Source organism: Bos indicus, chromosome 17 (assembly GCF_029378745.1).
Source record: "Bos indicus isolate NIAB-ARS_2022 breed Sahiwal x Tharparkar chromosome 17, NIAB-ARS_B.indTharparkar_mat_pri_1.0, whole genome shotgun sequence".
NCBI lineage: Eukaryota > Metazoa > Chordata > Mammalia > Artiodactyla > Bovidae > Bos > Bos indicus.
Window position 1 is genome coordinate 65,748,861 of NC_091776.1, and position 27,518 is coordinate 65,776,378.

General features: G+C 51.3%; 1 protein-coding gene across 1 annotated transcript in view; it reads left to right on the forward strand.

Moving 5' to 3' along the window:
• MYO18B (myosin XVIIIB) overlaps positions 1–27,518 on the forward strand; it is a 223,757-nt gene that overhangs the window by 161,963 nt on the left and 34,276 nt on the right. Inside the window, exon 40 of the mRNA XM_070769757.1 lies at positions 26,623–26,753. Within this exon, the coding sequence (XP_070625858.1) occupies positions 26,623–26,753 (131 nt within the window). The remainder of the gene's footprint in view (positions 1–26,622; positions 26,754–27,518) is intronic.

A 27,518-nucleotide genomic window follows, 5' to 3' on the forward strand; every position in this document is an offset into this window, starting at 1 on the left:
TCCTCTCACAGTTCTGAGGCCAAAGTCTGAGATCAGAATACTGGCAGGTCCACGCTCCCTTTATGGCTCCAGGGTAGAGTTCCTGTTTGCCCTTCCAAATTCTGGTGGTTCTTGGCGTAAGGCTGGGTCACTCCAGCCTCTGCCTCTGTCTTCACGTGGTCCTCCTCCTGTGCGTGTGTGTCTCACATGCCCTTCGACCTTTTCTTCTAAGGCCACCTGTAACTGGATTTCGGGCCCACTCTAAATCCAATCTGATTTCATCTCAGGTCTTTACCTTAGTTATATCTGTAAACACCCTTTTCCCACATAAGGCCGTGTTGACAGGTTCTGGGAGGAGGTAACTCTCAGGGGGCCCCCCTTCCAGCCCCTCCGGAGGGAGGGTGCGTTGCTGTACAGCCGGCTGTTGCTGCAATGCTTCTGTGGGGGCAGGGCGCACAGGGACAGCATCAGCCACAGGCCTGTCCTAATAGGGGATGTCCCCAGCTCACCAACCCACCTGCCTTCTTACAGGCACCTTGCCTTTGAGCCCCAGGATAGATATTTCCACTGGGGGAGGAGACGATGTCATATTTCCTCATGTCCTCATTTATCCATTTACTGAACACCGGCTCTGGGCATGGCACGCAGATGGCATTGGAGAGGAGGGACAGGGAATCAGACGGTACTTGCTTTTTGTAGAAGCTGACAGTGTGGGCAGAGCACTGCTGGTGGGAGAGTTGGGTGAGGGGAGTTCTCAGGGGAGCCCTGTTGCCGAGGCCCCCCCCCCCCACCGTTGGCGTGGCGTCCTGGCACTCTGCCAGGTGTCCAGGAGATGGCATCTCACCTTTCGGGCTGTGCCACCAGTCTGCCTTCTTCCCTTCCTCCCCATAAGACAAGGGTGGCTGCTCTGTGCTGCGTGTTCTTGAGAGACTTCACCTGCGAGGCATGCAGGGTTCTGGCTCTTTCATTCTTTGAGTTGATATATATCCCTAGTTTTTACTCCAGGCCAAACCCAGGGCTGGATGTTGGGGACCAGCAGGGAACAAGATGGACCCTCACCCCCAAGAGCATATACCACAGGGAGAAACACCACCAAGGCTGCTACTTGTCTATTTCCTATGTTTCTCTGTGGTGGTGGCTCCAAACTTTCACGGGAAAACAAAGGATCCGTGTGCTGGTATCTGGAGGGTCTTAGAAGGCCAGTTGGCATCATGCTCCTGCTCACAAGTCATTTTCTGTGAGTAACCATTGCCTCTCCTGTTTTTAAAGTTCAAATCTCCCTGAGAGGGATGGTGAATTTCTGAACTCCCTGAGCCAAGCATTCATTCATTTGTTCCCTGAACACACATTGATTGGGTCACTCTGGGCTTTGGCTCTTTGCAGATGTCATCTTTTTAAAACAAAAAAGTGTATGTATTTGGTGCCTGCCAGATCTCTGTTGCGATGCACAGGACCTTTAGTTGAGGCAAGCAAAGTCTTAGTTGCAGCAGGTGGGATCTAGTTCCCTGACCAGGGATCAAACCCTGCCCCCCCGCTGCATTGCAGCTGCAGAGTCTTAGTCACTGCACTGCCAGGGAAGTCCCAGATGTCACCTTCTTTCATGCTTCCATCACCCCAGCAGGTGTGGACGTGCAGTGCAACCCCAGGGCCACACAGTCAGGTGGCAGAGCTGGGGTCAGCTTCCCTGCGTGTCCAGCTCAAAGCTCTCACTGGGACAGCACGCTGCCCTCCCAACCCACCCCTGCTGAGAGATGGTCTCTCTGCTGCAGGAGACCCCACAAAGGAACCCGCATCCTGGGCTGCGGCGAGAAGCGGGAAGGATGTTGATGGCTCTGCCCTCGCGTTCCTTCCCGCCTGTCCCAGCCTGTCCCATTTGTCACTGCCGGTGTTGGTTTAAAGGGCCGTGTGTTGTTTCGTGTGAATGATTTACACCCTTGGCCGGTGCACCGGCACGTCCAGATCAGGATCAATTACCCCGCCAATGGAAGTTCTCGTCCCAGAAAAAAGAAAAATGAGGTTTTGCCATTAATTTTCGTAAATGTACTATTCCTGGCGACTCCAGGAACCATTATGGAAAAAAGAATATTCTGGCTCTAAATCATTCAAGTCCCTTTGTCATTGGGGCGGCGAGACAGCTCATCTGTGGATTTATGTCCTGTTGTTTTTCCATAGTTAACAGAGCTTGGGTGAAACCACCTCAGCCCCAGGACAGTGTAGCCAAGGGAAGTCAAGGGCAACCGAAAGAACTGAGGGTGACTGGAAGGCCGGGCCTCTGCTGGCTTCTGGCCAGACGCACCGGCTTTGAAGGCTGTGCCTGTTGGGTTTACCCTTCACTGCTTGGGTCTGACTCTGTTAGTCTTAACTTTCCCTTGAGCCTCGGGCTCTTTTACAAGCTGGCGCCTTTGCTCACTCTTAGCTCGTCCCCCAGTGACCCAAGCTAGAAATCACAATGGCCCTTCTCTCTCCGGCTCACACAGATTAATGGCCACGCCTGCTGATTTTATCCTGTTGAGGTAGTCTTCAAATCCACCCACTCATGTTTCAACCCCGTGTCCTCTGTCTTTATTTTAATCTGCAGCCCCCTGGACTAGCCCTGTTACAGTTACCTTGTATCTTGGCTCCCCACTGTTCCTGTATGCTTGCTCCTCCCTGCAGATCCTTCTAGAAGGGGCACATCTTTACTGTGTTACTCTCCTGCTAAGAAATCTTCCATGGCTCTCCTCCACCGCCTTCAGAACAGAGCCCCAGCTTCTCCCTAGAGGCCGAGCCTCTGTAGGTTTCCCTGCCTTTGGTTGTCCGCCTCTTATCACCTCGCGTGATCTAGTCGCGCGTGAAGGCCCGGCACTCCTGCCCCTATGTCAGGTTATCTCTTGACTCATCACCTTTGTTCTCGTGCATCCCTCTGCCTGCCTCCTCAACCTTTCAGATTCCGATCAGGGCTCACTGCCAGGAAGCCCTCATGGTTATGTAACTCCTCTGTGTTCCCACATGGCCTTGTGTTCACCCCATTTACGTAGGTTATTATGATTGCCTGTGTTCTTGTCTTCCTAGACTGGGAGTCTCTAAGATAAGGGGTGGGTTTATTCAACTGTTGGTCTCCAGTTCAGGGTCAGGCACAGGATAGATCCTCAGAAATTGTTTGCTGAGTGGTTTCCACAGCATTTTGAAGTTTTACCTTTTAAGAGAACAGCTCAAAAATTATCTTAAAAGTTGGAACTTTCAGATCAACACACTTTGGTTTGCGTCCTGCTACACGGCTGTGCCATCTCCCTGATGTTCTGGGAGGTGCGGACATGGATGGACCAGGGCCTATGCTTCTGGAGTTCTCAGGATCCAGAGGAGATTCATGTGTCTCTGAATATTTCTGATACAGGCTGGGATATGCAAGCGAAAAAGAGGAAGTGGTTTGGTAGAACCGGAAGACCTGGAGAAGTTTGCCTAGAGGATGTACCATCTGAACATCTTAAATGATGAATCAGAGTAGGCTGGAAGCTTTGGGGTGCTGTGTATAGTTGCTCAGTCATGTCCAACATGTTGCAGCCCCATGGACTATAGCCCGCCAGGCACCTCTGTCCATGGGGATTCCCCAGGCAAGAATACTGGAGTGGCTTGCCATGCCCTCCTCCAGAGGATCCTCCTGACCAGTTCTCACTGGTCTGGCTGTGGACATGGAGTCTCTCCTCTCTCATTTCCTCACACAGTTGTTCTGGCTCATCTTGGGGAGGAGGATCTGCATTAGTTTCTCAGAGCTGCCATAACGGATTACCAAAAACTGGTTGTTTTAAGACAGAGATTTGTCCTTGCGTGGTCCCAGGGGCCGGAAGTCTGAGAGCAAGGTGTCAGCATGCCCACTCCCTCCGCAGGCTCCGGGGGAGGTTCTTTCCTTCTTCAAGCTTCTGGGGGCTCCAGGTGTTCCATCTCACTCCCCATCGTCACATGGTCTTCGTCTCTTCCCCGTCTCTGTGTCCTCTCTTCTCCTAAGGACACTGGGCCTCCGATTTAAAGCTCCCCTAATCCAGTATGACCTTGTCTTAACCACATCTGCAAAGACCCTATTTCCAAGAAGGTTATAGTCTCAGGTTCCAAGTGGATATGATTTTTGGAGAGGACACCTCAGCTCACTATAGGGTGGTGGAAAGATCACTGGACTCGAAGTATGAGACTGCAGTGGCTAAGTGAACACTGCAGAACCTCAGTTTCCCCTTCTGTAAAATGGGAGCAAGATACAGCTGATCTCATTGGGTGGCTGTGAGGATGAACCGAGATGGTGTGTGGAGAAGTGCCCAATAATAGCACACAGTAGGCACTGAATAGATGCTACTGTGTTTTCTTTCTCCTTTCTTTTCACTCCTGTGATGACTCTGTCTTCGTCCACTCAGACAACATCCTAAGCCCACCAGCTCCGTGTGTGCATCCCGCCTTGCACCCATGATGGCTGGGGGCCATGTTGATGAGAGCTAGGACTTTGCAGCTCACTGTGTGCTGGGCACTGGGGTAAGGGCTTTACCCGAGACCTGTCCTTTAAGCCTCACCCTTGGAGGCCATTGTCCCTCTTTTACCAATAAAGAAACCAAGATCAGAGAACTGGAGCAACCGCTCCAAGGCCTACACCCCAGTCAACTGGCGGAGATAGAATCTGGACACAGGGCTGCACTGGCTCAAACCCATTCTCTTCTTTGGAAGATTTAGACACATGCTATTTAATCATTCAAGTACATGTTTTGCAAGTGCGTTATAAAAATGAATATTGCTTTTGATTCTGTAATCTAGGGTTTCTCAGTCTTGACATTACTGACATTTTGGGTCAAATAACTGTCTGATATGCTGGCTGTCCTGTGCCTTGTTGGGTATTTAGCAGCATGCCTGGCCTCTGCCCAGCACATGCAAGTAGCCCCACCTCAGGTCATCACAAAAATATCTCCAGACCTTGCCAGCTGTCCCCTGGGGAACAGAGTCACTCTGTTAATAATCACTGCTCTAATCCCAGCCTCCCAGAAACCCGAAGTAATGCCTACAGTACTGTCCACTGTATGTGTATGTGTCTATGTGTGTTAGTCACTCAGTTGTGTCTGACTCTTTGCAACCCAGTGGACTAGCCCGCCAGGCTCCTCTGTCTATGGGACTCTCCAGGCAAGAATACTGGATTGGGTTGTCATGCCCTTCTCCAGGGGAATCTTCCCAACCCAGGGATCAAACCCAGGTTTGCTGCATTGCAGGCAGACTCTTTACCAGCTGAGCCACCAGGGAAGCCCCCCTCATTTGACAGACGATCAAACTGAGACTCAGGGCAGCCTGTGGGGAGTGGCCTGTACCCCAGGTCACAGAAGAACTGCAGTGGGATCCCAAGGGTGGGAGGAGGAGGCAGCCTAACCCCAAACTCAAAGGGAAAAGGCAGAAGCACTGCCAGCAGACCCAGTCCTAACCTTCCCGAGGCCCAGAGGCGACTTCACAGCGGGGCCTAATTCAGAGTGGAATGGGAGGCCTGGCTGCAGACTATGTGCTTTTAATAACGTTTAAATAAAACATGGGAGCATGGGTGTGATCTCCACACTGAGCCTGGCTCGTCAGCAGCCCAGGGAGAGTCATAAATAGTTAATAGACAACCACTTACGGCTCTACTTCTGTTAAACCCGACATCAATTATATATGGTTCGTGAATTATGTATCTGGTGTTACTTTGGGGTATATTTTCCACCTTTGGGGGAAAAGAATGAAAAGAATGTGAGACCTAACAGAGAAGGGATGGCTCTCTTCCATATTGGTGAATCTCCCTCTGAGGAGGGAGCCTCACGTGGATGCAGTGGGGAGGTTCCAGCGAACTTAGACCTGGGGAGACTCAGATCACAGGAGGAGAGCTGGGGCTGTGGTGTGCCGCCTCACGTTAACACCGGGCTCTCCGGGGTAGGTGGAGTCCCAGCTTGTAGTGTTTTCCAACCTCTCTGATGTAAATCCTCCCCCCGGGGCTGGTGCCCAGCCAACAGTGTGCCGTCATGGAGTGCGGCGTTGGGAAGCCTTGCAGAGCAGCCCTGTTATGTGGTGTCTTCACCAGACGGGTGTGATAGACATGAACAGCCGCAGAAGCTCTCCAGATGCCCTGCATTGGCGGGTGGGTTCTTAACCACTACGCCACCAGGAAGAGTCTCGCCTTTGCTTTCAACGTGATTTATTTAATTACTTGTAAGTTGATATTATTCAACTTTTAATAATACATAGCTGTATAACAGCTGGCTCACAGAATTCCTGAAAATTCAGGCATCAATTCTTGCCAGCCAGTAAGGAACTAGTTCTAGCACATCGCAGGCTTGGCATCTCCTTGGGGTGGGGTCACCCTGCCCTGAGAATACAAGGAGCAGAAGTGGGGAGGCTCTTAAATCACATCTCACCGCTTGCTGACTGCCTTTTTTTTTTTTTTTTTAAAGCCAGATTACACCAGTCTGAGAGCTCTGTCCTCTTGAGAACGTTCTTTCACCTCATGTATGAAAGGGGTGTGATCAGATTGACTCAGAAAGACTGAAGCGAGTAATCCACGCCACGCTTCTCGCTCTGCCTGCCACATAACTGCCCCTCCGGCATGCTGGCTGCTCTGTCTTCCCCTCTAGTTCCCTTCTTCCTGTCTTCTGAGATTCTGGCTGAAGGTGCTAAGGGCTTCAGGAAGCCCAAAGCCAGATTCTGTGTAGTTTTCATGTTCGCTTTTGCTTTGTTTTGGTTTGAAGCCACCCAAACACCCACGTTTCCAAACTCTAGGTCAGATCACAGCTCCCCCTCCCACCAGCTACACCCAGGGACATCCACCAAACCCAGAGTTAAGGGTTTGATTTTAGAAAGCTCTCAGTGTTTGTCTCCCACCAATGACTCTGAATTTCAGAGCATAAAGATGAATTATTTTGGCTGGGAACTGGAGTATTTAAAAAGGCATTCCACGTGGAGGGCATTTGGGGCCATGCTGCTGCTGCTGCTAAGTCGCTTCAGTCGTGTCTGACTCTGTGCGACCCCATAGATGGCAGCCCACCAGGCACCCCCGTCTCTGAGACTCTCCAGGCAAGAACACTGGAGTGGGTTGCCATTTCCTTCTCCAGTGCATGAAAATGAAAAGTGAAAGTGAAGTCGCTCAGTCGTATCCGACTCTTCGCAACCCCATGGACTGCAGCCTACCAGGCTCCTCCATCCACGGGATTTTCCAGGCAAGAGTACTGGACTGGGGTGCCATTGCCTTCTCCCTTTGGAGCCATGAGCAGGGTGTAAATAACACCTTTTATAGCTCTCTTGACAGGGAGATAGCTCTCCTAATTACTGCCCCGTTATCTCAGCGTGATCCAAAACAACCTGACACATTTCCTAAACTCCCTGTTCACGTGCCACGTCTCTGCCCACTAGGAACGGCCTCCCATATTCTCAGAGAACTGGCAGGGAAAACGTGGGCCTTTGTGTCACCCGGCCTGCCAGCACTGAGGGCCCCTCCTGCTTGTCTCCACATAGAGGTTTCCATACGAGAGAAACTTGTTCCTAAAAAGGACTTAGAACCTCGTGTCGCTAGCCCCAGATGTATTTCTGAAATGTGAATTTTCCTGAGCTCTCCTGATCCCAGATGGTGAATGCACTTCAATTCAAGAGACGTTATCGTCTAATGAAATGAGTTTCTTTGCATCTGCCTCTGAGATGAGGTATCTAGATAATAAAATCTATTACGGGAAGCCTACCTAGGAGTAATTGGGTCTATTACTCCCTGACTTATGGCTTTGTTTCAGCATCAAAAACAGGCTCTCCAGTAATTAATCAGAATTTAAAGTTGCTAATACCAATTACACACAACGTGTGGAGTCTGGAGATGGCAAACTGAAGAGCAAATACTAATCTCGTCCCCAGAGACTTCAGCAGTTGAACTCTTGTCACTTTAGACTTGCTGGAAATTAGAATAACTTAACTCCCCAAAGTTAATTACTTTATAAAAGGTGAGGAGGCGGGAGATATTGGTTGAATGGTACAGGTGTATATTAAGTTATTAAAATAAATCCAATTGAAATTGTTTAGATGAGGTTAAGCCACACTTAATTGCATGTCAGAGAGGCTTGGGAAGGTCAGTCTTCACAACCAAAACAGCACAGTCACTGTCCCAGTTGAACATCTTCAGGAGATAGTGATCCCAGGGAGCCCCAGTCAGACTCTTACAGGAGACAGTGATCCCAGGGAGCCCCAGTCAGACTCTTACAGGAGACAGTGATCCCAGGGAGCCCCAGTCAGACTCTTACAGGAGATAGTGATCCCAGGGAGCTCCCAGTCAGACTCTTAATGTTTTAAATTCATTTCCAAACTATAATTTGGTTTGAAAGATAATTCATCTCTTTCTAGTGATTTCCTTTTTCTTCTTTGGCTGAACTGAAACAGCGAGAAAGTAGAAGGAGATCTCAGAACTTGAGGATAAAGCAACAAGCAGTGGTAAAGAAAAATTGGCTGATTTGGAATTGCAAGTGTAGATGAATAAAAATGGATGACTGAACTGGTCTAAGTTAGAGCTCTTTTGGTTTTAAGCGGGAGAAACAAACCTCAAATTGGCTTAAGCAAAAGGGAATTTATCACTTATTCTAATGAACTGGTCCTTTACAGAAAAAAAGAAATTTTGCTTACCTTTACCCTTGTACATGAAATTAAAAGATGCTTGATTCTTGGAAGAAAAAGTATGACCAACCTAGACAACATATTAAAAACCAGAGACATTACTTTGCCAATAAAGCTCCGTAGTCAAGGCTATGGTTTTTCCAGTAGTCATGTATGGATGTGAGAGTTGGACCATAAAGAAAGCTGAGTGCCGAAAGATTGATGCCTTTCAACTGTGATGTTGGAGAAGACTCTTGAGAGTCCCTTGGCCTGCTAGGAGATCCAGCCAGTCCATCCTGAAGGAAATCAGTCCTGAAAATTCATTGGAAGGACTGATGCTGAAGCTGAAACTTCAGTACTTTGGCCACCTGATGTGAAGAACTGACTCACTGGAAAAGACCCTGACACTGGGAAAGATTGAAGGTGGGAGGAGAAGGGGACGACAGAGGATAAGGTGGTTAGTGGCATCACTGACTCAATGGGTATGAGTTTGAGCAAGCTCTGGGAGTTGGTGATGGACAGGGAGGCCTGGCATGCTGCAGTCCATGGGGTCATAAAGAGTCAGACCCAACTGAGCAAATGAACTGAACCCTCAAACGTGGCTTGGCACATACCAGGCATAAAAAAAATCTTCCCTGGTGGCTCAGAGGGTAAAGTGTCTATCTGTAATGCAGGAGACCTGGGTTTGATCCCTGGGTCGGGAAGATCCCCTGGAGAAGGAAATGGCAACCCACTCCAGTACTCTTGCCTGGAAAATCCGATGGATGGAGAAGCCTGGAAGGCTACAGTCCATGTGGTCTCAAAGAGTCAGACATGACTGAGTGAGTTCACTTTCACTTTTCACTTCCACTTGCAGGCATAAAGAATGCACACTGACCAAATCCTGACAGAAGTGGCAGAGAACTCGGGAGACTGGGTGCAAACCTCAGTGCCGCCACTTCCTGTCGTGTGACTGGTCCAGACGCTCACCTTCTGTGTCTCTGTCATCTTACAAAATAGGGGTAGTTAGTGCAAGCCCCTCACAGCCTTTCAGGGAAGATTTAATGAGATAATGCATTTAAATGCTTATCAGTGCCAGGCACAAAGCAAACTCACTGTCACATCATCATCATCATCATCATTGTCTTAATCTGTTCTGGCTGTTGTGACAAAACACTGCAGACCGGGTGGCTTCTAAACAACAGAAACTTAGCACTCATGGTTCCAGAGGTTGGGAAGTCCAAGGTCAGGTCTCCTGCATGGTCGCACTCTTGTGAGAGTTCTCTTCCTGGTTCATAGCTGGTGCTTCTTGCTGTGTCCTCAAGTGGTGGAAAGGTCGAGGACTCTCTCTGCCGTCTAATCCCATTCATGTGGGCTCCATTGTCATGACCTAATCCACTTCCAAAGGCCCCACCTACGAATACCATCGCCTCGAGGGTTAGGATTTCAACGGAGGAATGAAGTGCAGGCAGACATTCAGACCAAGCGGTCATCATCACTGTCACCTCCATCATCACCGTGACCACCATCAGCATCCTAATGGTCATCCTCATCACCACCCCCCACCATCATCATCAAATCACCACCACCACCACCTCATCATCACCATGACCACCATCCCCACCACCACCACCACCATCCTCATTCTCACCCCCACCACCAGCATCACCATGAGCGGGAGACCTAGCACAGAAGAGCCCCTTGGAGAACAGACAGGCTTGGAGCTTCCGAGCAGTGGTATAAGCATCGGCAGTGGTTAAATCCTTCCCAGTTGGACAATTCTGGGAATTATCTCCCCGACATGCTACGTCCCCCTTGTGACCTGGGGTCCACAGACGCCTCCTTATCTGTGCTCAGTGTCCTGGGCACCAGTCTCATTGGGATTCTGTTCTTGGCCCAGTGTTGCCTTGCCTGCATTGCAAATAAATGACACGGAGCCCATCCTGCTGCATGTCACCCCTGGCACACTCCCACTCAGATCATTAGAAGCAACACATTCATTTCCCTAACAGCGTTCTCCTCTTCCCTCCCAAAAAGTTTTCAAATGGAAGAAGAAAGGCAGAAACAAGCTCCATCTGTCCTTGTTCAGACAGTTTTCCACAGCTGACATCCACCCAGCTGGGCAGCCGAGCCGGGCTTCCTGTTCGCTTTTGGTGGGAGGTGACACGGTCCATGCTGTTAGTAAAGTTTGGCAGTGGTTTAGACACACAGCATCCTGCTATAGGGAGGCTTAAAAACAAACACTTGGGGAATCCTTCTGACTCCAGCCTTTGTGAGCTACTTGCTTGGGTGGGGAAAAAAAGATGACCGATGTGACTTCTCAGCAAACAAAAGGAAAAGAACTCAGGAAATAACGTGATGTTCCCTTCTTCCTGAGAGTGTGCCCAAATTTCAAGAGGTCGCACCTCATCAGCAAATGTTTTCTGTAAAGGCCAAGGTAGTAAATAGTTTAGACTTTTGCAGGCCTTACTATATTTGTCACAACTACTCCACTCTGCTATAGCACAAAAGCAGCCAGAGAATGAGTCAATGAACAATGCATGTTCCAATAAAACTTTATTTATAAACACAGGCACAGGCCAGATTTGACCCAGGGAGCCGGAGTTTGCACCTTGTTTGAAACAAGTTGAAAGGGTTTCATCAAGTATTGGGATTTGCACAGCAAACTCACAGACCTACTTTAGAGGTTCTAAGGGGCCCCACTCAGACTTGGGCCCACATTGAGGACTATTTCGCCTGGTTCAGACCACGTGTCTCCCAGGACAGCATCTGGCCTCCAGAGAGGGATTGAGAGGAGGAAGGAACTTCAAGGGGCTGCCGCTGACATGTTCCCTGGCCCCGGGAGAAAAACTGAGGGAAACCAGTAAGAGGGCATTGGACCCATACCTGCCTTCCCGAAGTCCTGGCCCCATGAGCCGAGCAGGAGATGACCCTAAGCACCTGCAAGGGCAGGACAGACTGACCTGTGAGAGCCCGGGGCGCCGCTGCGAGGTAATGAGTCTGTTCATCCCAGAGGCTGGTGCCACTGGGCTGTAACCTTGAGATGTGCAGGGAAAAGAGACAGCAGAGAGCTCGGCGGTTGTGTTTCCTTCCTGCTGGGTCAATAAATGAATAAATGGACCGTGAGCGGCCAAGTGGCTGTTGTAATATTAGATTCCATCGAAAGGAAGATCAAAGAAGTGCACAGAGGGAGCTTCCTTCCATGTCTCTGCGTCTCACCGCTGGGAGCCGGGCTTGCTGTTGTCGCGGTCTGGGCGGAGGGAGGCAGGGAGGCCAGGAACTGACACGTACTGCCTGTTTGCGCCGTGGCCCACCTTGTGCCCCATCTCGTTAAATCGGCACTTCGAACCCTATGAGCGAGGTGGTATTTTTTCTCTCTCACACATTTTAAAGAGGCTTGCAAGAGGTGAAGTGACTTGCCCACGGCTGGATGGCTTGGCGACAGGACATGTAATCAGTCTCTTAGGCGCCAAAACCTGTGCTCTCAGTTGAAATGCCGGTCTTTCTCAAAGCTCGAGTGCCCACGGATCACCCAGGGCTGCTGTTAAAATGTCCAACCAGAGTCAGCAGATCTGGGGCAGAGCCTGAGGGTCTGCGTGTCTGACCGGCAGCATGGTGATGCAGCTGCTGCCTGCGGTGCACGGACCTCATGGGAGTGTGGCTGCCGGCGCATCACACCCTCTCCTTATTCCAGAGCCTCTGGAGTCACCAGTTGGGGAGCTTTATGTCTTTAGGATGAGGTCACACAGCGAGTGGGAAGTGGTTTGTTCAGGATTCAAGTCCACATCTGTCTTATCCGGAGTCTATGTCTTCTTAAGTCTCTCCCCCCTGTTACGCCTTTAGCTTGGCCCTCAGCTGGGGTCGATTTTGCCCCCTTGTGGAGTGTTTGCAGTATCTGGAGACATTTTTGTTTGGCACAACTTAGGGACAGCGCCCTGCTACGTCCATCTAGCGGGTCAGAGGCCAAGGATGCTGTCTCTCAGTATCCTGAAACACCCAGGACCACTCTCCTGCCCCCGCAACAGAGAGTCATGTGGCCCTGGATGACAATAATACTGATGTCGAGAAACCCTGCACTTGAGCTCAGCCTCCTTCAGCCCAGAAAATCAAATCCATCCAGAGCCCCTCTCTGGAGAGCGCACAGTGCCCTTGCATTAGAGGAGTCAGCATGTGAAAGCGTCCCACAGAAGCGGCATGAACCAGCGAGGATCATAACAGAAACGTCCGTTTCCCAGTCGGTGGGTGGAGCCTTCCCCTACTCTGAATCGAGCCCAGGGTGTCTGGGTCTCTTTCCTCTACTCTGAATCAAGCCCAGGGTGTTGGGGTCTCTGTCACATGCTCTTGCCTCAGCAGATGGAAGTCAGTCAAGTCTAGAAACGACTACGTTAAGCTCCAGTCATTGTCACGCCTGGCTGCCCAGGGTTGATCTGTGCCTTTTGCTGTTTGTATCGCCCATGCCATTTTCTCTGACAGTAGCTCCCCGACCTCCATCTGTTCCTCGGCCAGACGGCATTGACTCTGGTCCAAGCCCAGGGAGGGCCAGAATCCAGCATTGATTGCCAATACCAATAACTCTGGTCCAGGTTCTTCCTGATCAATTCTTGGGGAGACGGTATCTAATAATACAAGACTATTGATGAGGGTTGATTTACCTAGGGAGAGGGGCGGGAATTGCTTTCCCCACTCAACCACAGTTCATTCATGATGCTATTTTGGTTTGTTGAGAATGTCACCCTGGGCTTTGGTCACGATGAAGCTGTCAGATGCGTCTGAAAAAAGATCTGAAGAAGGAAACAGTGTGATAACGTTTCGGATGCACCCAGCTCTTCTCAGTTTACAGAGCACCTGAACGTGAGCCGAGCCTCCAGTGCTCTGTGTGGAAGATCAGGCAGGAACTGAATTGCCGCCTCCCATGAGGTTGAGGGGGCAGACTCGAGGGTGTGCTCTTTGGTGCCTGGGGAGCCAGTGCGGAGGCGGCGCCTGTTGCCAGGTCTCGAGGCCCGGGTGGGGCTCAGTCTCTCCCCTGTGCTGACCCTTGCAGGCCGTGCCTGCCTGGCACAGCTAGTGGGATGTGGTCCCGTGTTTTGGTGACTGTTGGCTTGGGTGACTTTACTCCCAGCCTGTCTTCCAACTTCTGGATCTGTAGGCAGTGTTGGCAGTCCCTGGCCAGGTCTCTCCTGGGATGTTCTGGACGCCTCTGGGTGCTGACAGGGACGAGACCGAACTTCCCCTAAGGGGTTGGCACACTGGCAGTAATGGTTCTGTCTGAGAGCAGGAAAGAGGGATGATGAGCAGGAAAGAGGGATGATGAGCAGGAAAGAGGGATGATGAGCAGTAAAGAGGGATGATGTTCATTGAGCATAAAACTTTCTATGTTTTATGCAACGTTTCAAGCACTTCCATCTATGAATCCTCAGCTAGACCTACAGCGCGGCAATGCAGTCAGCACTCCCACTTCACAGATGAGGAGACTGAGGGTCAGGGAGGTCGGGGACAGACCGCCCACAGTCATGCTAGAAGCGGTGGGGCTGAGTAGCAAGCGCTTGTTTGTGTCAGTTGAGGACCCACGGTGATAAGACTGCCTACTGCCCCACTGTCAGCGTAGAGCTGGGAGAATTCAAAGCTGAAGCATTTATGGGATGGCTTCTAAGCTCCAGGTACTGCTTTAGGCATTTGGGATATTAGGCTGAGTACAGCCCTACTCAAAGGAGCTCAATATAACAGGAAATTAGAAATTTATTACAGTCTCGTGGGGTGTGTGTTTAACCCAGGGACTTGTCCCAGTGCCCAGAGATGAAAGTGACTGATTCTACCGAGGACAGCCAGAGAGGTCATCCAGAAGAGGTGGCTGTGGAATGGGTCTTGAAGGATGAATAGGAGTTCGCTTGTCAGAGCAGAGCAGCACGTTCCAGGTGGGGGAATGGCAGGTGTGAAGGCACAGAGGTGTGAAAGGGCACAGCACGACTGGGTGCTGGTGAAGACTGTGGTGATTACTGCTGTGTGGGTGCAGAGCGTGGGCATTGAAAGGAGAGGAACCTTGGAAGGTGGGTTGAGAGAAAGACTCTGGAAGGCTTGCTCGGCTCAACTGCACAGTCTGGACTGGGGGAAGTGAAGAAGCACTGAGGCTCTTAAGCAGGAGAGGACTTGGTCAGATTAAAAAAGATTCTCCCCTAGATGCTGTGTGGAATATGGATTGGCGAGGGGGCTGGACTGAAGAAAGAAGAGCCAGTTTAAGACGATGAGAAGCCTCAGGAGATGGTGATGGACACTGAATTTACGAGGGGATGGAGAGCAGGGGAAGGAAGCAGAGACCAGCCCACTGTGTTGATGAGATTCTTGAGGCTCAGAGGAGGGGCTGGGGATACATAGTAATAAGTCGTTCTCACACTTCAGCGTCTTTGGATGGAAATCCCAGAGGCCGGTTGAGAAGTTTCAAAGTCCGATCTCTCCATTTCTGCAGTCACGTGGGGTCGTGGGCTGGGGAGATCTATGAGCTTCATTTCCATTTAAATTGAAATAAGACATGTCAAAGGTGGCCTGATAATTACTGCCTGGAACAAAGGCTCTCTGATGCGGGAAGCACAGTGTCGGTGTACTCCATACAGAGAATTTCTCCATCTGAGACTTAATTACGTTGATATAATTATTCGTCTGTCAGGAAAATCGGGTGGCACAGATATGTCATATTTGCGTTGGAGCAGAAAAAATGACAAGACTCGTTGGCTTTTTTCAGGAGGCAGTGGGTGGGTGGCTCTCGGAAGTGGGGAGCAGGGTGTTTGGAGTTCAGCCCAGGTCAGGATGCCTGTCTGCAGCAGCGGGCTTTGTGAGGGCCCCCCGGGTGTCAGCCTCGAGAGGGTGGGACTCCGGTGACAGTTCTGTGCCCCTTCCTGAAGATGCTGTAGGAGAAGTCAGAGGCTGGGGGTGCTTCTAGGGCTGTACGGAACTTTAGAGAAGTTTTATTGGCAAACCTTGTGACCCTAAGACGCACGGCAGAGTTGCCTGCCGGTGTCTCCAAGCCTGATCACGCTGCCCTCCCCCATCCCATCCTGCCAGCCCCAGAGACCCTCAGCCACATCCCCCTTCTGTGTGGGAGGGTCCCCTGCCCTCCCAGGGAAACTGTGCCTCCTGCCATGCCCCACCTGTCGGGGGAAACATGGGACCCAAAGAATCAAGTACAGAGCCTCCTTCTCAGATTGCAGCCCCAGCTCATGGCGCTGTTATAACTCAAGTAGCTGCAGCTGGGGTTTAGGCGAAAAGTGGCTTTATCCAAAGTGTGAGAACAGAGAAAGGAGAGAGGAATGCTTGCTGATGGTGAGTCGACCTGGGTGGGACCGGCTCAAGTTCTGCTTCTGCTTCTGCTGCCCTGGGGCCCAGCAACCTTGGCCAGGTGGCGTCCTGCCCTGAGCTCAGCCTGGGCCCCTGCTGTGTGATGGACGTGTCCACAGATGTTAGTGTGCTGCTTGGGTGTGCGTAGTGAGTGCACCTGCGACTGTCTACAGCCCGGCTCTCTATCTCCTGGATTGTGAACAGCCCATGTCACCTAAAATACAAACTTTCCAGAAAGCGATTAAGACTCTTGGGCAACAGCTGGGGGCATTTTAAAACAATCAACCAGAAACAAGAGAAGGGAAGGAAAGACGGCAAGCAGGTGCCCAGAGCCCCACGCTCTATTCTGCCTGGAGACTGATGGAGGGTCCTGATGGGCAGCTTGTGGCGGGGGGGTGGGCAGGCACCAAGGTCCCCTGCTTGTGTAACTCCATTCTGCCTTTACTATAAAACTCTTTTACCCAATTGTACATCAGATAGATGTGTCTGTACACACCTGTAGAAGTGAACACAGAATGGAAATATGGCAACACAGTCATTAAGAAGGATTGTCCCCCAGGTAACAGACTTAAGGGCATTTTTCTTCTATATTTTGCTCACGGATTGAACTTGCACCCCCTGCAGTGGATCTCAACCACTGGATTACCAGGGAAGTCCCAGGGGCAATTTTTAGTTTTGTTTTTTTTTTTAATATATTTTCTAAATTCTCTTCAGTGAACCCTATTAGAACCAGAAAAGAAAGGAAATTGTGTCTCAAAAACAAAAAGAAAGAAAGATCCCACAACGTTAGTTTGTTAGGTTTGCCGTAGCCCAGTACCACAAACCAGGTAGCTTGGTGAAACAACAGCATGTTGTCTCATGTCCTGGACATGAGAAGTCTGAAATTAGCATGTTCACAGGGCCTTGCTTCCCTGAAGGTGCCAGAGGAGAGACTGTGTCGTGCCTTTGACCTGGCAGTTTGCTGGCAACCTTTGATGTTCCTACAATGCTAAGTGGGTCCCTCCAACCTTCTGTCTCCATGCAGTGCTCGTCCTCTGAGTGTTCACTTCATCTCCCCTTTCTTTGTGACCATCTCCTTTTCCAGATCTCCCTCCTCTTGTCAGGACACAGCCACTGGGTGAGACCCATTCTCATGACCTCGTTTTAACTGAATTGCCTCTGTGAAGACCTTGTCTCCATGTCCAGTTGCATTCTGAGCCACTGGAGATTAGGATTTCTACATATCTTGGGGCAGGGGGGAAGACAACAGAATCTATAAGATTCTGTTCTTATAGATTGTTCTTCTCTGTTCCGAGAAGAATTTCAGGATCCCTACAGGGTTTTCCTCTGAGAATGGGAGAGTCAATCGAGATGAGGCCTGTGTGTGAAGAAATGTCCGTGTTGCTGTGGGAACCAGCTTCTGGGAGGGCTCTCAGTGGTCCCCAGCTCTGAGTCCACACCCCTGTGTAGCCTCCTCCATCTTTTCTTTTAAGCGTTTATGTATTATTTGGCTGCACCGGATCCTAGCTGTGGTACACGGGGCTTTTGAGCCTCTTTGCAGCACATGGCGTCTTTAGGTGCAGCACGCAGGGCCTTTTTTTAGTGCAGTACTCATACTCTGAGCTGTGGCATGCGGGATCTAGTTCCCTGAGCAGGGATGGAACCTGGGCCCCCTGCACTGGGAGCGTGGAGTCTTAGCCGCTGAACCACAGGGGATGTCTCAGCCTCCTCCATGTTGTGTCAGAGTTGGCTCGTGTGACCAGTAGATTGTCCCTTTGGGTTCTGAAAGGTCTTGGGTGTTTGCCTTGCTCTCCCTTGGATCACTTGCTCTGGTAAACCCAGCAGCCACCACATCATGCGGACACTCAAGCAGCTCAGCGGAGCCCTCATGGCTGAGGCCTCCAGCTGATAGCCTTGTCGGTGAACTTTCTTGGGAAGGACTCTCCAGCTTCAGGGAGGTCTTCAGACCAGCGTAGCCCTGGCTGACATCTTCACTAGAACATCATGATAAAACCTGTATGAGTTTCTCATCACCGTTGCAGCAAATTACTACAAACTTCATAGCTTTAAAATGACACCGTTTATTCTCTGTTAATGATAAGGTCAGAAGTCCAAAATGAGTCTCACGGGGTTTAAGTCAAGGTGAAAAGAGGCCTAGCTCCTTCTAGAAGCCCCAGGGAATGACCCGCTGCTTGCATCCTCCAGCTTGTAGGGGCAGCCAGCATTTCTTGGTTCCTGGCTGCATCACTCCGATCAGGGATTCCATCATTACATCACTGCTTTCTTCCCCAAGGACCCCCCTTGCCTCCCTTATATAAGGACCCTTTTGGTTACAATTAGGGCCCACCCAGAATATCCACAGAATCCAGGATAATCCCTCATCTCAAGATTTTTGATTTAGTGACATCTGCAAAATTCCCCTTGCCATCCAGATCCAACATATTCACATGTTTTGGGGATTAGGATGTGGGCATCTTTAGGGGCCTTATTCATCCTCCCTTAGACCATGAATCAGAACCACATAGATAAGCCACCTCTGAAATCCTGGCCCACAGAAAACCATGAGAGATAATGAATGATATTTGATATTTCAGAACGACTAGGTGTTGAGGCAATTTGTTATGTAGCAATAAATAACTAACGCAGACTGGAGGTTGTAATCTAGCATTTGGTTGTAACACTTGGCACTCATAATTCTGGATTTATTGCAGTGTCGTCCTTGAAATATGCAAGTAGAGAAGTGTGCAAATCGCAAAAGTATACAGTTGGATGAGTTTTTTTTTTTTTTACAGACTGAAAACACCCTCGTCTGTCTTTAATAACGAAGCCTGGGATGTAGCCCAGATGCTTTTGTGCTCTGTACCGGTAATTCTCCTGTGTCCTCTCAGATTCATTCTCGCCCCTTCTCTGCTCTGAACCACAGGAAGCTGTTTTCCTGGCTTGCCTTCTGGTAGGTTCAGCCAGTGGAAGGCAGTGGCAGACAATAGAAAGGGAAGGGGAGGAGAAGAACCAAGGTGTTCTCCCTCTCTCACACTGCCTTGAGGAGGGGGGCAGGCCTGGCCGCAGCTCAGCCTCTGTAAGCCCGTGTCCCGTGAGGGACCCTCCTCCCTGACAGCAGCGCCCACTGGGCAGCCCTGCCATTGCCTGACTTCTTGCCTTTTCCTTCCAGCCCTGGGTGAGCAGTACCTTCCTGCTGTTGCTAATCTCTTCTGGCTTCTCATCTTCCCCATCACCTGGAAAACCAATTCCCTATATTAAATTCCTCTGGTGGAATGATCTAGAGTGATTTCTATCTTCCTGACTGATACAGGCTTCCTTGGAGGCATTACATTAAATCCTTCTGACTTCAACAAAAAAAGCATCATGTTCATAGAATTCATTTTCTGAAAAATGAGGCTATCCTCACTATACAGTCCCTGCAGGTTTCATATTTTCAAAGTCTTCACTTGGAAAGAAGGAAACGGGAGCATTTGTTACGTATCAAGTACGAGCCACGGTATCAGGTATACGAGCTGTACGCAGTTTTACACTATTTCACTTGTTCCTCGCAATACTGTTTATCGTGGAATAATACTGTCATTTTTACAGATGAGAGCCTGGAAGTCAGAAAGGGTTGGTGGCTCTTGAGCAGTCACACGGCGCTTTAGGTTCACCTTGTCCTAAGGCCAGTGCTTCTCCCGCTGCTCCCACGGTGGTAGCGTTGGCATCTCCCCCTCCCCGCCCACCAGGGCGGCTCCCTAGGTGTGGTGGGCTTCAGCTTCCCTCGGTCCCATAGAGCACCCATCAGTTTCAAGGAGAAATACCCCCTACCCCAACCAACTAATAATAAGTTTCTTTTTTGAGGATTCAGGAGGCGTTTCCAGGACGATTGAGGTTATTTGAAGTGTTGGCAGGGTTGGCAGTTCCAGTTGATGCTGGCAGATGGAGCAGAGGGCAGCCCTGGGGAGAAGCACTTAGCTGGGTGGTTTAGAGTGGACTCGGGCCCCACGTTGCCTGCGATGCATTAGACGTGCCTGCCGCAGGCGAAGAAAAGGGACGGGACGGCTTGTGAGATAATTTCCTGCCCCTTTGGAAACAGGCAGGCCTGAGCTTGAACCTGTGCGTCACTGTCCAGCTGGGTGACTTTGGGATCTCTGACAAGTCACTCTGTGTCTGTCGCATCATTAAAATACAGTAAAAAAACTTGCAGGACTGTTTTGAAGAGAGAGTATTGCCTAGTGACAACCAGCTTCTCCCTAGGCCTGCTTCCAGGGGGAACTTGGGCTCCTTTTCAGCCTTGCATGAGCCTCTCCTGTTGCGGAGGGTGGGCTCTAGAGCGTGTGGGCTCAGTAGCTGTGGCACACGGGGCTTCGTTAGTCGTGGCACATGGGCTTAGTTGCCCAGTGGCAGGTGGGAGCTTAGTTCCCCAACCAGGGATCGAACCCACGTCCCCTGCATTGGAAGGCGGATTCTGAACCACTGGACCACCACCCTCAGTCTTAAATAAGGGAATCTGACGCGTCATTTGGGGTTTTCTAAGGGGTGCCCCAGCTCTTTCTCAGAGTGGGACTGAGCACTTCCTGCCAGTGCTCACTCCATTGCCATCATGGCTTGGGAGCTCTCGCCAGGACACTACTCACGGGGCCCTCCTCCCAGGCACGTGGCCTTTGCACAAGTTAAGTGAAACTGTGGTTCCTCGCACCTCACCCCACAGAGGCAGTAATTCCGCTGGGACTTTGTGGTAGTATTCTCGGGTTACTTTTTATGGGTTTCTATTGTATATGACTCCGAGGGTTCTTATAAAGATGATGTGAGAGAAGGTTTTTCAGACACTTAGCGCCATGCTTGCCCATGTGAGAGACAGAAATAAATGGGTTCATTTATTACTTATTCACAGATACTTGTTAACTACATGCTGTGTGTCAGACTGGGAATACTTGTGTGTGTATCTATAAATACACATGTGCACACACATTCACACATATACACATTTATATATATTTATGTTTTCATATACTATATGCATGCGTTATGTAAACATGCATTTGTATATATTTCTACAGCTTATGTATGTGTGTATAATTTTCTTAACACCAGGCTCTGTAAATAAAGTTTCTATTTGTCTTTAGCACATCAAAACCGAATAACGAGATGATTTCTCATCAGGGCTTGGGGATGTTTCCAGATAGTCTACTCTGTACTATAAACGCGCTGTGCTGTGCTCAGTCGCTCAGTCATGTCCAACTCTGTGACCCCATGGACTATAGCCCACCAGGCTCCTCTGTCCATGGGAGTCTCCAGCCAGGAATACTAGAGTGGGTTGCCATACCCTTCCCCAGGGGATCTTCTCAGCCCAGGGATCGAATCCAGGTTTCCTGCATTGCAGGTGGATTCTTTACCATCTGAGTCACCAGGGAAGCCCATGCTATAAACTAGGTAAAATTAACTTTGGGAAGCCTTGTGGGATACCTCCGAAGGTGAACAAGGCAACCTCCAGAGCCGCAGAAAGTGACATATGAGAGTCCCGTGTGTCTGCAGACAGAAGAGGGGCCTATGAAGGTGGAGATGCCCTGGGAAGAGGAAGCAAACGATGGTTTTAAATACTAGCCTCTAATTGAACCTCACAAGAGGAGACGATGTTAATTGCAGCCACTAATTATTGTATGAACTGCTCCCTACATGAGCAGCTACACACAGCGTGTTCCAGGGGGAGCAGCTTGGGCGTTTAACAAGAGTTGATGAGTCTCTCACATGATGCAAGGGTGGCCAGCACATATGCATACCACGTGGTTTGGTGATGTCTGTATGCATGGTGTGTGTTGTGTACAGCTAAACGAGTAGCACCCTGTCCCTCCTTGACTCACCTCTTACAGTCATGCAGTAACACCATCACTCAGTCCTAAGACATCTTGAGTTGCCTGCTCTGTTCTAGACTCAGCAATACAGGTAGATTAGGGCCCTAGAAGAATGATGCTCTGTAGAAGTTAGGATTTTGTCTATATCTCCTGCACCTGGATCAGTGCTGGCACATAGTTCATGCTCAAAAAATGTTTATTGAACGAATGATATGTAATATGTATATATACATACCTACATATATATAATGAATATGTACTTTATGTTAGTGTTTTATGTCTATTACAATGTATGTATCACTCCCAGGTGGTGCTAGTGGCAAAGAACCAGCCTGCTAAAGCAGGTTCAATCCCTGGGTCGGGAACATGCCCTGGAGGAGGAAATGGCAACCCACTCCAGTGTTCTTGCCTGGAGAACCCCATGGACAGAGGAGCCTGGCAGGCTGCAGTCCATAGGGTTGAGAAGAGTCAGACACGACGGAAGCTACCAGGCACGCATCGCTGTGTTCCAGCTACAGAGTAATATGGACATATGGGTTATTTGTTAGCGGGTTTCTGCTGTATACATCTTACTGTCTAAGTAGTTTTGTAACCTAGTTTTTCCTCCAGCTTCTTCCTGCCCCATGTCCCTAAAAGAGAGAAACACAGAAGACCACAAGCTTACCCTTGGCCTCAAAAAGCAACCTCATTTGTGTAGCGGCAGTCCTGACCGATTGCTGGTCTGGGAGGTGGAAGAAGTCCCAGCCCTCCCTCATGCCCTCTTCTCCTGGTGCCCCCCTCCCGTGTCTCTCGAGCTGTCTCTGGCATGGGCTTGTTTTGTCTGCCTCCAAGACTGGTGGGGCTGCCGCATCCACTTCGCCTAATGACTTGGTCTCTGCAATCAGCGGACTACCTGGTTTTTGAGCTGAAGCAGGAAAGGTGTGCTGATTGCTGATTACACAGACTCTGAATTTCCCAAATCCGTCTTCTTGGGAGGTTTCTGCTGAGCGTGATGTGCTGCTGCTGCTGCTGCTAAGTCGCTTCAGTCATGTCCGACTCTGTGCGACCCCATAGACGGCAGCCCACCAGGTTCCCCCGTCCCTGGGATTCTCCAGGCAAGAACACTGGAGTGGGTCGCCATTTCCTTCTCCAATGCATGAAAGTGAAAAGTAAAAGTGAAGTCGCTCGCTCGTGTCTGACTCCTAGCGACCCCATGGACTGCAGCCTACCAGGCTCCTCCATCCATGGGATTCTCCAGGCAAGAGTACTGGAGTGGGTTGCCATTGCCTTCTCCAATGCATGAAAGTGAAAAGTGAAAGTGAAGTTGCTCAGTCGTGTCCGACCCTCAGCGACCCCATGGACTGCAGCCTACCAGGCTCCTCCATCCATGGGATTCTCCAGGCAAGGGTACTGGAGTGGGGTGCCGTTGCCTTCTCCAGAGCGTGATGTGCATCCCCAGGCAAATTGGAGGGTGGAGCCCAGAGGGCAAGGGGTGTGGTGGAGAGTGAGGGGGTTGCGGCAGGTCCCCGGAACCACCTGCCTCATCTGTCTGTGGATGGTTTTCTTGTTCTCGACTCTCCTTGCTGTCTAGCTAACTTCGACTCTTCTTGCTGTCTAGCTAACTCACTCTTTAAGCTGCCCGTGCTTTCCACCCCTGCTTCTCCTCTGCAGATGGTGAAAAGCTTTCAGAGGCCTGCATTCCAGCCTCCTTATTCTCTGTGTGACCTTGGCGGACCACCTCAGTGCTGCAGGGACACCCACCCGGTTGCTGCTTGTTCTCTCAGAACTAAAAGATAGTAACACCTCTGCTGGCCAGGCCTTTCCTCTCTGCCACGCTCATTCTGTGCTCACAGCAGCTCTGTGAAGGGGCCGCTGCTGCCTCCATCTTACCCATGGGGATCAGAGAGGTTGAGTAACTTGCTGAAGGTCACACAGCCTGTGGGTGGGAGAGCTTGGATTTGAACCCAGGCATCCTGGCTCCAGAGCCTACTTTCATGATCATGATAATGCGGATCGGACCCACCTCAGGTCCCCATTTCCTCTGCTCAGCTGCTTAGTCCCAGCCCAGAGCCCCCCGTCCCTAAGACCCAGCACCTGCGCCATCCCTGTCCTCCAGGAGGGCCCCTGCAGGGCAAGGTTGGAGGGCCTCCTCTGCATGATGTTGGCATGGGCCAAGGTCACCCAAGCACAACTGGGAGGGGACGTCTGGGCTCCTCTCGCTTGGCTCACATGGCACAGGGGCCTCACCTGAGAACCCAAGACCCGGCTGCCTGACTTTGTGGTCTCTTGACTGTGTGACCGTGGGCAGGTCTTTTTGCTGCTCTGGTGCTCAGTCTCCTCATCTCTAAAAGGAACATTCACCACGTGCCTGGCATGGCCCTGAGGTGCCTGGCATGCCTGACGTGCCTGGCATGGCCCTGACGGGGCCGTTGGGTAGCATCTCTGTGTCTTAGAAACACACTGATGCCTCGTCCCCTCGCTTCCCAGGGACGCTGTCATCCTGGCCCACTAGCGAGGAGCTGAGCTCGGGCGACGCCCCTGCCGTCTCCTGGGATTGTGCGCCCAGCCGTCTCCCGGTGTCTCGATGAGCTGACAAGCACCCCCTCGCCGCCCCACAGTGTGTTATTTCCTCTGACAGTCCGCCAGCCTCCTGCCTGGGGGCCCCCGTCTCAGACCGCCTCTCACCTCATCAGCACCAAGCTGGGGATTTCACAGCTGGCAGTTTCAATCAGCCGTGGTATTCCACCAGCCCCTGTGCGCACCCCCCACCTCTCCACGCCGCCCCTTCCCTCGTCAGCTGGGCTTGACCCTTCGGCTTCCCCGGTCTTTGCTCACTCTCTCTCTCAAATTGAAAAAGACACACAATCAGGGAAAAGGCACAGACTTACAATACCGTGGATGGACCGGCTGGCCTGCTACAGGGATCTGAATGTGTCCCTGCAAAGGGAGCCCTGGGCCTCGCTGGCTTTCCCAGGGGCAGGCAGACAGAGCCCCAGAAAGATCACTGGCCAGTGAGCGAGGCAGACCAGAGGTTTTCCCCTTGCTGCCCCAAGTGACTTCCCTGGCCTCAGTTTCCTCATCTGCAAAATAAAAGCCATCCCAGGCTCAGAGAAGGGTTGTACTGTTGGTGAGTCTCAGGGGGAGCTGAGAGCCGTACTTAAATGGACCCAGAGTCCTTACATTTTCACCCTTCACGCTCTTATCAGTTGGTATATACCTGTTGCCTAAGACAACAGTCAAAAAGAAACTTGACCTAAGAGCAGCTTGAAGGAAAATCCTATCCCTCACCCACCTTTGCTCCTATCTGTAAATATTCTCAGCTCTCCACTGCTTTCCCAGCTGCACATGTGCTGTTTGCATGGAGACCTGGGCGTCGTATTTTCTGTTCTTTTCTGCTTGCTTGACATTATTTTGTGAAGGGTTCCCCGATGGCGCCACCCTGATTGCTCGTGTTGGCTTCTGTCTGAGCATCAGAGCGACGCACTGCATCGCGGTTTCCCTACCAGTCCCCGTGGCTGGGCAGCGGGGCGGCTCTCGGGCTCTTGGTGCCATCAGTAGCTCCATTCCAAGCGTCCTTGGGTCCAGGGCCTTGCTCTGCACCTCCCCCCTTTTTAATGTTTATTATTTATTTTATTGTTGGTTGCACTGGGTCTTCACTGCTGCATACTGGCTTTCTCTAGTTGCAGTGCATGAGCGTCTAATTGCGGTGGCCTCTCTGGTTGCAGAGCGCAGTCTCTAGGTGCACAGACTTCAGTAGTCGTGACTCGCAGGCTCAGTAGTTGTGACACACGGGCTTAGTTGCCCTGTGGCGTGTGGGATCTTCCCAGACCAGGAGTTGAACTCGTGTCCCCTGCGTTGGCAGGCAGAGTCTTAACCTCTGGACCAGGAGGGAAGCCCTACTCTGCCTTTTGACTCTTCCCCCCGCTAGGATTAGCTCCCAGAAGGTGGGTCTCTGGGTTGAACCCAGAGTTTCTCAGGCTGGATGCTGGTGACACTCTTGTGAAGTAATCGGTCCTCAGTGGTGGGGGCTGCTCTGTGAACTGAGGATGCTGGACAGCACCTTTGGCCTCTGCTCTGCGAGAGGCCACCAGACCCCCATGTCACAACCAGCAACGCCTCTACACAGTGTCCCCCGGAGGGCAGACTTACCCTCAGCCGACAGTCATTGTGCGAACGGGGAGCCGTGTGTGGAAAACGTTACACATGGCAGTCAGAGGCTTTCCAGAGAGTCTGGATAAAATCCAATTAGGGCGGAAAGTAACTGGATGAGCACAGGTGGAGTCTGCTGCACCCGCCTCAGTTCCAGCTCGAGTTCCATTCAGGCCTCCCCCAGGCCTCAGCTCTTCATCTGCGAAGTGGGGACAGTGATAGAGCCGCGTGCCAGGCTCGTGAGCAGAGAGTGAGGGCAGGAGCCCGAAGCGCTGAACGCAGCGCTGGGCATGGAAAGGTCTCAGGACACATCAGTGGTGCTGGCCAGCTCCAGAGGGAGCCCCACTGGGGTTTCTGTCTTTGCCCGTGCTGCCTTTGAGGGTATCGGGAGGGCTGAGGGAGCCTGGGTGGCAGAGTTGAAAGGGACCCGCTCTTCTGCCCTCCCTGCAACCTCCCGCTCCACATCCACCCCGGGGCGGGACTCAGCCTCCAGAACCAGCCTCAGCGGCTCTCCTGGGAAACATCACTGAGTCTTACGTCTGCCATCCATCTAGGGCGTTCTGTGTGGGGTCGCACAGGCTGGGTCTAGCATTTCTGGTGTGTGTGAGCTCCTGAGGCATCTATTTCCTCCTCTGAAATCTGTAGCATCTGTCTGAGGCTCCATGAGCCCTTCCTTAGGGAGAGCCCCTCGTGGGTACCCACCATGTCACACGGTCCCGGTGAACACCAGGCTCCTCCCCAGAGCTCTCGTAAGTGAGTGGGGGTCTCGCCCAGGGCCAACGTGTGTTGTGGTCTCTGTCCCCAGGAGAAGTACGTGGAGGAGCTCGCCGCAATACGACAGACCCTGCAGACTGACCTGGAGACGTCCATCCGACGGATCGCCGACCTGCAGGCAGCCTTGGAGGAGGTGGCATCCAGTGACAGCGACACAGAGAGGTGCCTGCGAGGGGCAGGCGGGGCGGGGCTGACGGGGGGCTGCGACAGCGACACAGAGAGGTGCCTGCGAGGGGCAGGCGGGGCTGGGCACGGCGGGGGCTGTGCCCTGGGGGCTCTGCGGTCTTCAGTGGGCAGGGCTCCCCTCTCCAGTCTGGGGGCCCGGGGATTCAGGCGCACTGTGGGTGGGAGGATAACTGGCTGGCTCAGGCGAGCAGAGGCGGGATGCTCCCCGCTGGTGGTACCGTCCTTGCTGTGGTCCTGGGCTGGTGACCGCTGCTCAGAGGCCGACTGCTGCCGACTCCCCCGTGAAGGTGTTCATTTTCAACATCAGTGTGATACAGACCCAGTGGACTTACCATGTTCTGGCCTCTAAATGAAGGGCTTTATCTAAAAAATCCTCAGTTTGTGCAAAAATCGCTTCCACGCCAATATCCTGAGGATTTCTATGACGCCCACTAATGTGCAAAGCTGTGAAATTGCTGGTAAAATGGCAAATCCTGATCCTGCAGCAGCCTCCCAGCTCATGGTCACATTCAGGGTCCCCGTCCCCCCCCCCCCCACCAGTTTTATTAGAGTCATGACAGGACCAGCATCTGTAATTACAAACCCCTGGCGTCAATACTACCCACTCCGTGCTTGGGCTGGCTTCTCCATTAATAGAAATGCTAGAGCTTTTGCATTAATTATAAAGGGAATTAATGACTGTATATACAAGTATTGGAGGTTTTTACAAATGAGCAAAACTTTTAAACCATTTTTACTTGC